The 14,613-nt window shown below is 39.4% G+C and overlaps 1 protein-coding gene across 2 annotated transcripts in view; it reads right to left on the reverse strand.

Moving 5' to 3' along the window:
* Positions 1-14,613, reverse strand: part of LOC150085482 (potassium voltage-gated channel protein Shaw-like) — a 124,614-nt gene that overhangs the window by 16,324 nt on the left and 93,677 nt on the right. For both annotated transcript variants that reach the window (XM_090373289.1, XM_090373290.1), the window contains exon 4: positions 7,383-8,301. In XM_090373289.1, coding sequence (XP_090229415.1) covers positions 7,383-8,301 — 919 coding nt within the window. The remainder of the gene's footprint in view (positions 1-7,382; positions 8,302-14,613) is intronic.

The following is a 14,613-nucleotide window of genomic DNA, read 5'->3' on the forward strand; positions in this document are numbered from 1 at the left end:
TACAGAGAAGGGCAACAAGATTGGTGAGGGGAATGAAGGGATCCTCTTACCAAGAGAGGCTTAAGTTCTGCAAATTGCAGTGGCTGGAGACTAGGCACCTGCGCGGTGAACTGATTGAGGTATATAAGGCCTTGAATGGGTTGAGCACGCTGAATTCTGATGGGATCCTTCCACTTGTTCAGATTACGAACCTAAGGGGGCATAAATTCAAATTAAGAAAAGACAGATGTAGAATAGATGTGCGGAAATTTGCCTTTAGCCAGCGGGTGGTTAATTGCTGGAACAAACTTCCATCTGTAGTTGTGGAAGTTCATAGGTTGAATAAATTTAAGGAGGAACTGGACAGGCATTTGGAGGGAATGGTGTGATTTATTTATTTTTTATTATTTTTTTTTGGCTGATGCTGCATAAGCTCATACATTTGCTTTCTTGCATCACATGCCACTACTACTACTACTAAAGTTTCGCGCGTCATCGACGGGATTCGAACCCGGGCCTTTTCCACCCGGTGTTGGGAGGACGGTGACGATACCACTGTGCTACCGCGCAGACTGTTAGAAAGAATATGTAGACATGTGTTTTTGTAAAGGGCGGCACCTAGAACATCTGTTCAACTCCGCCTCGTATCTCTGTGAAGAACAGTATCACTACAAATGGGCCAGATATGTGTGTGACGGAGGTTTGTGTGTGTTCTGTTGTTGTGTCTGGCCGCTTGGCTACCCAGAAGCATCAATCACCTGGAGGGATGGTTCTGGGTACTTGTCCACACCACGGGCAGGTGGGCCAGTCCCAGTAATGCACGTACTGTCTCAAAAAGAGACTGACCCACATGATGTTGCCAGCAGGTAGGTCAGGATCCTCTGGGAATGTTAGAAAGAATAGAATAAAATCCAGGAATTTCGACAAGGAGGGTTGCTCTGCAAGAGCGTGTACTGAGTCATAGCAGTGTGTAGCGAATTTTACATCGCCAATTACTGTACCCCTACCATATCCAGCGTGTACAAGGTCTCGGCAATACAGACTACCCTCCCAGAGTGAACTTCTCCCAGTGGATGCAACGACAGTGTGTCCTGAACCCCCAATTTTTAAACATTTTGTTCACTGACAAAACTGGGTTTACTCGTGATGGTATTTTTAATTTTCATAACTGTCACGTTTGCTCCGACGAAAATCCTAATGCAGTTCACGACATCAGCAACGTTTCTCGTTGAATGCCTGGGCAGGATTACTAGAAGACCGTCTAATTGGACCACACTTTCTGCCAAACAGGCTCCACTAGCGCGTTGTTGACACCACAGCATTCACCGTCGTGGGTGATCAGCGGTAAGGAGAGTCCACTATAGAATACTTTTCTGGCATTTACAGTAGTTCTGTATTTCTTCACAGTGCACATATGGCGCAGATGTGGGAACCATAGGCGGCGTCTGACCCTAATACTATGCACACTATATGTAGAACTGCGTAGGTCTGAGTTTGCTGCGCATCGTCATTTGGGATATTGTTCTTACATTCCCATATTGTATCGCGAGGTGAGCTATTGTAAGGACCCAGCCTTACAATAATTTAATAAAGTTTGTTAAATATTGGAAGAATTAATTGTGGCGTATATAGTTAGTTTCAGACAAGTATCATTTGTTAAGAAACACTGAAATTCGAAGGTTATTCCAGACACACCCAGTTAGTTAAATCTCGGTTGTATGGAAAAATTCCTTAAGCGAGTCAGTAAAAGCAATCATAATGGACCGAAACAAATCCCACTTAAGACAGGAGCATATACACTATAGAAAGGGCGCTGAGTGCGGAAGTGGCCCTATTAATAAATTTCACGGTTCGACCTCTAGCAGGTGTGGGCGACGTAGTAATGGGGGGTGAGGTCACAAAGAAAGCCTGAAACACTCTTAGCTGACCGGAACTTACGTTTAATTTCGAGAAATTACCAGTATTTTCCAGATTATCGGAAGTTCGGTCACACTAGGAAAAAGAAAGCACGCCCACGGAAATGAAGGGAGACGAATAGGAGCACGAATGAAAGGATGTGGAAGTCAACGATTGGCCAGTAAGAAAGCGGTGGGAAATTTGAGAGAAAGGAGAGAAGGGAAGAAAAAATTGATACTGATGATTCGGAGAGGAGTTTTTGTGGTGGAAGCAGTCCTGGGGAGATGGAAGCTGTAGTGGGAGAATTGATTATAAGAATTTATTTTGTGAAAGTCTAGAGTCGGAAGTATCGTTCCCTTGAAGAAGTTAATGCAGTCTATGGGGGAAGAATGGTGAAACGCCATAGAGGCAAATTTCTCGATTGAGCAGTTGAGTGACTAGTCGACCCGGAAGGTATCCCAGTCCTCGGACGCAACGCAGATGGAGGAAGAAAGGAGATAAGATTCGGTATTATTTTCAGCCGTGCAGTACCCGGTAGAGAATCCAGGATAGATTACTGTGTTCCCCGGATGAGCAACCTTTCATTTTCCAGTCCTCACCCCGAGCAGATAGGAAGAGAGACCGAGCAGGGAGGAATACCAGACCATTGCGTAAGTTCTAGAATAAGTACTGAGAATATAAGAAAAAAGGGGAACTAATTTAATAATGAAAAGGACTCTAGGAGGACGCTATAAGTTTTAAGAGAGAATGTCAAAGTACTAACTATATATATATATATTTGTACGAGTGTAATACTTAAGGAGTGATAATTTAAATTAGTATAGAGATCAGAGTAATGCAATTTAAGAGTAAGTTAATCTGTAGTAGGAAGTAAAAAATTTTGTCCTTGAATTATTGTGAATGTTAAATTGCTGTGAGTATGACTTATTTGGGGTAGAAAATGATTAAACAAGTAAACAATTAAATGAGCATCTAGCCCTAATTATGAAATAGTGGATTAATTGAACGGAAAGGTAACTAAGTAAATTGGTTGGATATTGTTAACTATGGACATGTTTGCAAGGAAGGATTCTTGAATGAATATATATGTATTTCCTAATAAGTTGGGAAACGAGCACTTATGAAATTATATTTTGTCTGTTCATTGGCTGATGGTGGTTTATTGACTTACATGGACTGTTAAGGAGCAAAGAGACAGATTGTGCATTGTGAGGGGTAAAAAAATGCCCGGACCTACTGAAATCTTTGTAGAGCAACATGAAGAGACACAGTGATATATATGTAGATATATATAAGTATTAGGATTTAGTAGTTCTTTTGATAACAAGGTTGACTGTAAATTACAAGATATATACACATTTAAAAATTAGTAAAATAACAAGTGTCAAACTAAATACTGTATTCTGTTAAAGGTTATTGAAATTTTCTTATATATAATATGACAATAAAAAACAAATTTGTATATTCTACATTCTTGTGTGTGTGTCTGTCATTTCTAAACTCAGCCAGTCCAGTGGAAGAATACCTTAATATATTAGGGGTCCCCGTGAGTCTGGGAATTTTCTGAAATCAATCAAGTCAGGTGTTAAAGTGGGAGGGGTTAAAATAAGGGGATATAAAAAAATATAACATAAATAAAATAGCTTTTTACCCCCACCCCCACACTATCGCACAGTAACCTGCCGTTGAGCCCGTACAACGCTCCGCACCCTTCGCTCACCACGAACATTCACCATGCGTAATCCTCCACAGAGCTGTCGGCGGTTCGACACCATTCTTTATACACCTTAACAACAGCAAGTCGTCAGAAAACAAGGCGTGCCATTTCCGATATGGAAACCCCGGAGTACTAGCTTCCACAATCATGCCCTTTTGAAACTACGTCCCATAACTGCTACTTTACCACTTTGATTTGCACGATCAGATGCAAATTACCACTGCTCGACGTTTTATACTGCGAGCTATGCGGCATAGTTTTAGATGGAGTGGTTTAATTCAGTGATCACTGAGTGTAGATGTTTATTAGCCATCTGACCAGAAAGATAGAGCAGCAGTTAACGAGTGATGATATCCAGTCAGCCTATACCGAAGACCAAAGATTTATCTCATTTGAAGACAGAAAGAAAGAGCTGAACAAAGGAGGCAAGAAGCGTTACAGTTTGTCCATGGTGAAAAGAATTTTTGCTTTGTGAAATCGAAATGCGAGTTGATTTGAGACACCGCGAAAAACTGGTTTGGAGAGACGCGAAGAGCATCTCTCCAAATCAGTCGTTCCGATTGCGGCTTCACAGCAGGCCGCGGGGGGGGGGGAATTCAAATTTGGATTTTTTTAACGGTACTTGCAGTTGGTATTGGCAGCGGAAATTTCATATGGCAGTATTGCCCGACGTGATCTATAAACCAGAGGGTCATCGCGACTCCTGCCCTCTGGCTCATCGACCTGCGATTTCACACCAATAATAAGCATACTTTTCGTTACGAAAGCTATAGGAGTGGACAAAATAATGGAAACACCTGATATGAAAGTAGTAATGTTTGTTTGTTATTTGGGAGCATTAGCAACTAAGGCCATATTGCTCCGGGGGTATGCGGTGGTCATTCCCTGACCTTTCCGCATCCTCCGTATTTGGTGGTGATGGGCTCGAACCCCGGTCTAATCAAGAAGCGTGTGCTACGCACTGCTGCTCCTTCCCACCTGGCTACGGAGGCGCCTAGTAATTTTTGTAATGACTATATGATGTATTAACGAATATGTAACGATTTTTTTTTTTTTGTTTCTTGCAGATAGCACTGCGAAGGAAAGACGATATTTAGAGGTGATATAAAAAGGTACATAACAAAAATGGTCTGAATTCCAAAGGGATCGAATTATTTCTTTTCGTTTAGCAAGTGAATCTGTATGATTAAAACTGATAATTTGTTTAACGTATCCAGAGAAACTGTAACGAAAGTGATATCTGTATTCACCAAGTGTGGAAAAACGAAATCTGATAGAGTTGTAGCCCGAAAACATAAAACTACTGCAGAACTGAGTGTAGTCTCAGTAATCCACTTTCTATCAAAACAGTTCGCCAGAACTAAAGCAAAAATTTATGACAGCGCCGCTATTGTCACGCCACTCGTTATTAATGGTAATGCTATAAAGAGGATGTAATGGTGTAAGGAACAAAAACTGGACACTTGATGATTGGAAATATGTCGTTTCCAGAGGAATCATCACTAACACTTTTTCTAACATCAGTGAGAGTTTACGTTCGGCGAATTCCAAAAGTAAGCACATCGTCCTCACTATCTTGTGCCGATCGTCGTTTCCTCCATGGAGGGAGGATCAACAATAGTTTGACAGCAATATCTCGATATTATTTTGGTCCTGACATCACCCGTAAAGGGCCAACTACTGCCACTGGTTGTCTCGTTATTCTGAGTGACCAGGTTCATTCCATGGTGCAAATGTTTCCCACAAACGATGCCATGTTTCAAGATGACAATACTCCAATACAAACAACTAGATGAGTCCAATCTTGATCTGAGGAGCATGAAACAGTTTTTGTGTATAATCATTTCTATTATATGCAAGTTTTAATATTGAGCTCGATTAGTTCTGATGTACTCGTATACAGCACGAACATCACAATCTCACTGATTGTGTTATTAAACTGAACATTTTGCAGTTAATTTTTATTGCACACGTTCACTAATCGATGTACATTTTTATTTCAATTGTTCATCTGTTTTTATAGATTTCAATCCCCTGGCATCTGCTGCCATGAAGGAAATTTGTCTCTTACCAACTCATCTATTTATTTGTGGTAGGATAAATAAAGATTTACTTATAATTCGCGAATGCCAGCTTTTATATACAACCACTTAAGTTTCAGCCAACTGACGGTAGATGGCAGGAAAGTGTGTGTCCAAGAATACGTTGACAGTTGCAAGTTCTAACATGTCTGGTAGTTTCAAATGGCTAAGTTATTTATTGTTAGTGTGAAACGTTTTGTGCTCTGCATAACGGAAGATTTAAAGAGTGAGCGCCGTTTTGTTATTCGCTGTTCGATGAGGTCTGAGTGGTAGAAGAAATATCAAGAAGTTCACGAAGAAAAGTAGTTGTAGGAAACTGCAAAATTCAAGTGGCACAGGAGGATTAAAAGAAGGTCGAGAGTGTGGCCACAACGACAACTCTCGAATACTTATAAAGAAATGGCTTCCGGGCGTGCTTCTATGAGTGGGTTCTTCGATAACGCAAGTATATATACACACTTCGAAGGAGATTATTTCGCAAAGGAGAGAACACAGGCAGATCAATGATGAAGATTAAATTTAGGATTAGTCCATTTCACTAATTAAATGGTCAACCTGTGCATTTTGTAAAAAATGTGTCCAAAACAAAAAAAAAAACAAAGTAAGGTTGTAATTTTTTTTTTTCGTATCGTTTGTAAAAATAATTTCCAGAGGTTTGGCAACCGTGAAGCGTATATTGGGTAGATGACTGATATTCTACGCACTAAATATGAGCAAAACCGCCTAACGGCAACTTTGAGATACAGGACGCTAATATTTAGCTTAAAAACATTGACGAAACTCTTAAGAAAGGTAAACACCACAAAAATACTAATACTGGAAATTTCACAGCAGAACTGTATAAGTTGGTATTCCACCTCTGGATCTGTAGGGTCAAGGCCCTGGTTAGAAATTTTAATTATTAAGATCTGTTTATTAGATCGATGATAAATATGATGTACACATACAAAATTTGTATAAGATTACAAGGTCTTTGGAGCAGTATATTCAAATATCCAACATAGAGAAAATTAATTGTGAAATTGAACTTTATTTACCCGAGTTTACGAGATAATTACTCGAAGTTACAAGATAACGAAAAAAAAAAGGAAGTTAGGTACCGCCATTCCAGGTGATGAGAATCCGTAAAATACAAGAATAAATACGGTGATTATACTTATTATAGACACTGTAATTCTAATGTATAAAACCTAATAATTTGTGCCAGTAGTACCATTCTCATAAGTTTCTGTCTGCATGATTTACCCCTGTCTATGTGGAAAAGGCCTGGGTTCGAATCACATCTAGACAGGAAGAATTTATTTATTTTTTAATTATTACACATTGAGCTAGTCGGTGTCGGAAGAGGGGATGCCTGATTATTCTTCCGGAGTTCTGGTTGCTCAATCTCGCAAAACGGGCAAATTTATCATAGAACACACGCAATGTACAACCGATATATACTGCTGATTCATAGCTTTAGCTTCCTCGGAGCTAAAAATCAAACCAAGTCAACCAAGAGCGTTGTGTAATTTATACAGTTAATTGGAGTAAGTTCTATTCTTTTAGCCTGAAATGTATGGCATGGTATATACGCAATTATGGCGAACTTTCGAGGGAGAATACTATTAATCGAAATATCATGGTTCATTGTGAAAATGGCATTACCGGTGAATGGGTGTTCTTTGCACAATATTTTATTATGTACATCACAGTCAAATTTTTCTTACCTGATTTGTTCATGTAGCCCTTCAGTGCTGCCGGGTGATGATGCTTAATTGCATTCATCCTTCGGTGCTGGAGACCTGGTCTTGGAGAACATCCCATCCTTACGGGACGGACCCTCACTTGCTCTACTGGTAATATTCTTCTCCTCTGCTTAGGAAGCTTTTCCCTTGCTTGGGTATGAGAGTAGAACATCGTAAAATTTGAAACAATCACAGGGACAGGAAGCGCGATCGTTAATACTCCAGCTAGAGCGCACAATGCTCCCACCAACATACCAGCATACGTCCGGGGTACCATATCACCGTATCCCACAGTCGTCATGGTTACAATAGCCCACCACAGTCCTTCTGGAATACTGGTAAAATCATTCTGGGGGTTTGCTTGGAGACGTTCGGCATAATAGACTAGGCTGGCAAAAATCACAATACCTAACACAAGAAAAAACACTAAAAGAAAGAGTTCTTTAGCACTGGCCTTGAAGGTGTGGATGAGTATTTTTAAACCTCGTGAATGTCGAGTTAATTTAAACAAACGAAATATCCTAATTATACTGAAAAAGTCTAAGATGTCTGCATTCTCCAGATCTGAGGCGAGTCGCTGAAGTAACATGTCTGAGTAAAAGGACATTGTGGCAATGAAATCAATAATGTTGATTGGTGCCCTGATGAATTCTAACTTGTTTGGACTCACCAGAAATCTTATTGCAATTTCGAACGAAAACCACGCGTTGCATACGCTTTCGATGTAAAAGAACGCTTCGTGGGCATCAGTCTTTGCCTTGTCGAGCATCCATGCAGTAATGTTCGGAGGATAAGTGACGGTTTTGTTGAAAATCACAGGAACACGCATGTTTGGATGGGTTTTCAGGCAGAAGGACAGGATGGATATACATATAAAGAAGACGGAGACAACAGCCACCACCTGGAATAAGAAAGCCTCTGAATTAAACAGTTCACTTGAGAAATTCAATCCAGGATAACAGAATAAAATATCTAATGAAGAGGCAAGATTTTAGTAGTGAATAACATTTTAATTAGGTAAATAGCTCTTTCTAAGAAAGGGCGCATATGTAGACAACCGAAACTTAAACTTATTCGTTACATCAAAAGACAAAGTGCTTGGTATTTCCGAGGAAAGTTCAACATCTAGAAGTGTACTGCTCAGTAAATTTCTTTATTGAACGGCTTCAATAATCTTTAAACTAATTTTGAGTTTAAGAATAAATACTTGGTAAAATAATTAAATTTGTTCAAGTGTATTTTAGGTTAAAATTTAATAGATGAGTTTGCTAGATCACTACCAGCAGTACATTATCTTGAAGAATGCATAGTATTCGATCTTTCTCTGGGTGAAAGAGAATGTCAAGAGGAATTTACTAAAACTGGCTCCAATAGAGGGGCTTATAAAGGAACAAACAGACACGACTTTCACACACCATATAAAAACACGTTACTGTACCATCATATACAGAGACGGACCTTTTTTGTGCCAAAGCAACTAAGATTATGAAGAGTTACTGTATTATATCCCGACAGCCAAACAACTTTCACAATGAGCTTGCATCTTTATTTTAGGTTGTTTGAGACTTTATTTTAGTCTCAAAGTTTTGCTTTATAAAAATGTGAAATTATTCCCTTTACTAAAAAATTAAAAGTGAAAATTATAAATGAAATTCAGATAATTTTAATTATACATTGAAGGCCTCATTAACCAAGTTCCACTCCCAGGAAAGTTACCTCAAACAATATTGTTTTAAGATACTAAAACTGGAAGGTGCTTAATTAATTACTATCGCACTTCCAGTAATTATTTTTCCCGTAAGTGCCTTCTGGTGAAAGGAATTTGTATAATAGTTCCGAAGTGAGAGCCGACGTACTTAAAGATGGTATCAGTCTTGAGGAGTTTGTGGAAAGATTCGTTGAAGGCCGTTACTTTTTTTGTTGTCACTAGAATTTCATTAAAAAAATTGAAAAATCCCTTCCTTTATTAAATATTGGTACTCCTCTATACTTGCTAAACAGAAGAATGTTTCCCATACTGTGGAAGACAGGCATTCAACTCAAGATATTATTATTATGTTATTACATTACTTAGCACGCTAGTGACCAGGTCACGACGATAAAATCTAAAATACTAAAGGTATATAATTGAGGATCTTTTGTGGAAAAGTATTATTATAGGATCGTATTTGGTTTGAAAATAAATATTCTTCTATTTTCATGAATTATAATCATACTATCATGAATATCCAGAATTGAGCGACCAGTCCTGTATAATTCAAGCCTTTAATAGGAAGTATTACTCCCGACAGCCAAACAACTTTCACAATGAGCTTGCATCTTTGTTTTAGGTTGTAATGTGCAGACGAGCATTTAAACGAGGTATTTTCAGAATTAGATTTTTGACAACATATTTACTTTAAACTTCTTGAAGCTAGAATAAGAATACTATAGAGTGCATAGAGATGAGGTTGCAAGAAAAAAAAATGGAATGTAACTATACAAAAAAATTTAAGAGCCTTTGCCCTGGAGAGAGAGAAAGAAAGAAAATGGAGTTTACCAAGGATTCTTTGTTGATAGTGCAGCATACTATTCTATGCTGAGATAGTTTTTGAAGCATGAATGAAGAGGGAGGCATAGATCTCTGGATGTATTTTAGGTTCTCATTTCCTTAAGTTGCTGTTTTGCAAACCACAAGGCTGCTGCTCTTTGCGTGAAGGAGGTTTGTTAGTTCCATGTAGATCTTTGTTGTTCTTGACTTTGACGTTGGAAGCTCCCAGCTGGCTATATGAAGAAAAAAAAAAGTGACCACAATGTCATATAAAATTGGTTACTGTCCAAAGGTTTTAGTGGTTAAAGAAAAGGTGAGGACCTCAGTTTCAAGTGGGGGCCTCTCGTTGACTGAAGAATTCTTGGACTATAATAAGTGGAGAGAATTATATTCTGTTAGATACAAGTCCAGCATGGAAAGCATTCAAAGGATTTATCAGAGAAGCCGGCATTCCATCCAGTTGAGAAGGTCCACAAAAGAAAGATGCGAAAATGAATGACAGATTAATAGACTAACTGAGCAAAATAAAAAAAGCATGCAACAATGAGAGAGATTTAGAATTTCTCAGATCGGTTTTGTATTGGGTTTTAGAAGTTTAGCGACTAAGGCCATATTTCTCTGTATACTGTATCTAAATTGTGTGTTCTGTGGTCAGTTTTCTGTTTGATGGACGAAAACCCCAAGTTTCCGGGAGAGAAAAAAACGTGCTACCCATGCCTGAGATCGACTAACTCAGCCACGTTGTGAAAAAGGTCCACAAAAAGTCCTGTCATCGACGGGACTCGAACTCAGATCTTTTCCACGCGGTGTAAGGCCCTCGTTCGTGGGTAACACAACTGTGCTACTCACAAGAGCCTTAAATCGGTCGCTGATATGGTATGAAAAACGGCTTCTAAATGTTAGATTTTATACCTGGAGATGGAAAATTCAGGAGTTACTTTTTAAACTAAGAAAGGAAGTTAAAAATAGACTGTAGAGATGAGAAAAAAAGACTGCGGGGTTATGACACAACCAAATGTGAAATTCACAATGCAGTAAAGACACGTCTATGGAAAACACACAGGTGTCCCGTCTACGATATATATGACCTTTACAAATAAGAAGAATGATGTCATTGTCTCTCTTTAATAAGGTTATAGTGATGGGCACTAATCAAATCTTAGGAAGATCGAATTGAGGCATGCAAGACCGTGAAGGGATCTTATATGCCGTAATTAGATCATTTATGGATAGTAAAATGAAATGCATTAACGTAGCCATCAAAGATATTAGGCACTGCATGATTTACAAATTTAAAATTATAGTCTGAGATTTTTTTTATCTTGCTGATTTGATATTTGTCTTGGGGCATGCCATTCAACTTATGGAACTGTAGTGTCACGTGAAAATTGAGGATGGTGAGTTTTTTATTAAAGTGTGTACAATGTATTTAGAAAGGAGAGGTAGGTTGTCTTAAGTTGGGGTTAATTTGTGCCTAATTGATTGGAGCAATTTGGAGGGAAATTCACAATGGGGGGGGGACAAAATGTTTAAAGTAGCTAGATAACTTATCTATATTAGACTATTAGGGAAAGTACTAGGGGTAAGAATATTGTAGACCACCACCCACGAACCAGATGGTATTATAGGGCTGACAGTACAGGAACTACTAGTAGGGAGCGATCAAGGAATTCTAAGTTGAATAATGATGAGAGAGGTAGCAGCTGTTAAAAGCAGGAAAGGAGACTGAGAGCTTAAGGTGTTATATGGCCTCTATCAACTGGAGAGATAGCTCACAGCGAAAACACATTAGAATTACACTGTTGATCACTGAATTATGACAACTAACCTAATACCGAGATGGTTCAATGGATAACAGCCGCTATTCGCCTAGGCATCGACTCCACTAGATGTCTGAAGACATCCGTAGGGATCTGCAACTATGCTGCCTGGAAGCTTTCCACAGTGTTGGAATAAATAACAGATGCGTTCCATACACTTCACTTCCCGTTCCAAAACATTCCACAGGTACGCAATTGGACTGAGGTCAGGCAAATTTTGAGGCCAATCAAAATTGGTGCTATCTTCACTGTGTTCCTCGAACTACTTGTGCATAGTGCGGCCCGATGGCATGGGGTATTATTGTTTTGGGAGATCCCAAAACAATAATACCCCATACTGGTTAGTCCATACCCTGATGTGTATATAGACCAACGTTTCTGTCAGGGAAAAAATGCAACATGGTAGGGTACGCATGGTCTCCTAGGAGCTGCCGGTAGACCTCATCAGTGAAACGTTGGTCCATACACATCAGGGGTCCTAGCATCTTGCTAGCAAAATCTGCTCCATATTAATCAACCACCGCCACCTACCTGGATAGTGGGTACTTTTCACGATTCATTCATGGACTCACACTGCGTCCGACCAGCACAATCGTTTCGAGCCCTCCAGAGTCCAATCAGCGTGTTGTTGACACTACAGCATCCGGTGGTGAGGAAAGAGTGCCTCTTGGGTAGTCTGCTGTGGAACCCCATACAGTCTGAGTGTGTGTGGCGCATCATCGTTTGGGACATGTCTCTTGCATTCCCCACATTTTATTGCTAAGTCAGCTGTTGTACAGTGATTTGCTGTTGAGCCAGTACAATGCTCTGCATCCTCGGCTCACCAGAACATTCACCTTGCATATCCTTTACAGTTCTATCGCCGATTTGTACAGCTTAACCACAGTGGCCGTGAGCAACCGAAAATACGTGCCGTTTCCAACATGGACGCACAAGTTCCCACAATCATGCCCTTTTGAAACTCTGATATCTGAAATACGTCCCATAACTGTTACTTTATCACTTTAACAGCCAGATGCAAATTCCCCCTGATCTAGCGTACGAAGCTGTTCGGCTTTGTGTACTGCGAGCTACGTAGCACAGTCCATTACCGATGGGTTTTCATAAATTCAGCTGAGTGTATATTATACCTTTAGTCATAGAAGCCTTGAATGTATATTTCCTCTGTTAAGAAAGATTAGCACGACAATGATTCCATAATGAACTAGACAGCTTAATAAAGCAGAAAAAGATGGCATGGAAAAGTTACAGAACGATAAGTAGTAATGAAGCTTATAACAGCTACAAACTGATCTGTGATATTACCACAGAAAAGGTTAGGCTGGCAAAGGCAGATTAGGGGAAATCGCTGGCTACGAGAGCAGAGAGCGAGGATAAGTTTCACGCGTGTGAATACAAAGAAAAGAAATTATAAGGGTACCGGTGAAGTCCTAGATAACCCAGCTGATGTGAAGATGAATAGAACAGGTACTTTGGCATCGATGTTTATTGAAGAAAGGCCCTTCTTGTTAAACAAAAACTGTGCGAATGAATCTGGAAAGAATGAAATTAGCCATATTTAAATTTCAGAAGCTTCTTTATTAGAAAACCTTCAAACCTAAAGGCGAGTAAGGCGTCTTGAGTTGTTGGCGTGTACCTAATAATTTTGAGGGAGGGTGCAAACAATAATGAATTGGACCATTAGGAATAATTATAAGGGCATCACTGAACTCGGGAGCAATTCCCTTGGATTGGAGAAGTGCAAATGCATAATAGCAGTTCTAAGAGTGAGGTGGATAACTACCGACTGGTCAGTCTGACCTCAATCTCAAATCCAACCTCAAAAAATCGGGCAGTTAATTGCATTGCTAAGGCAATGATCAAGAGGGGAATACAGGGTCATTCAGATGGAAATAGAATTATGATTGAAACAGCGTGAAAATCGTGTTAGCTGTTATGACATTCACTCATGAGCTGAATGCAGGAAATAATTTCGACATTGTTTACGTAGATATCAGCAAACGTTTGACTCCATACGGCATGAAAGTTTACTGCACAAGCTGGGACATGTTGGAATCATAGGGAAAATCCTTACATGTATCGCAGAATGGCTGCAGGAGGCAGAGGGTTGTGATTAATGGTTATTCTTCAGATTATAGATACTAACATAAGAAGTGGAGTTCCCCAAACGATTGGTACTACCGTGGTTTTGATTTTCCTAAATGATATCGACAAACGATATGGGCATGACGTAAAAATTTGTGGTTGACATCGACATCTGAAAAAAAAAACCATGCTACCCTAGCTTGAGACCGACTAACTCAGCCACATTGTGAAAAAGACCCATAAAAGTTCCTCGCTGCATCGACGGGATATGAATCTATGGTGACGTTGATTATACCAATTGTGCTACCCACGAAGGCCACCTTAGAGGAAATTTTATAGACGTATTCACCTCTGAGAGGTGGAATTTTTACTTATGATTCTCGAACTAGCGGCCATAAAATTCAAGTTAGAGGGAGATAAATTTAGACTATATTGCTAAAAGTTTTCTTTTAGCAGGGGCGTTAATTACTAGAATAAATTGTCACCATGAGTGAGTGAGGCTGATAGTTTGGAGAAATTCAAAGGACAGCTGAATAGACAGACATCCATGTAAGGAGGGAATTAAAAAAGTTATCTTCTTAATTAATTTTTTAGCCGATGAAGCAAAATCCTAGCGTTTACTTGCATTATATGATTAATACTTTTTGATCGGATAACATCTATAGCGGCACCTAACAATGGAATGTAACGAAAGTTTTTCAATGACGTCACACCTCCCACGTGGCTTGTGAGAAACGTAATGTGAAATACGGAAATTAAAGCGAGAGAATACGGGGCC

The sequence above is a fragment of the Mastigoproctus giganteus genome, chromosome 5, assembly GCF_048544385.1.
Source record: "Mastigoproctus giganteus isolate SK-2022 chromosome 5, ASM4854438v1, whole genome shotgun sequence".
NCBI lineage: Eukaryota > Metazoa > Arthropoda > Arachnida > Uropygi > Thelyphonidae > Mastigoproctus > Mastigoproctus giganteus.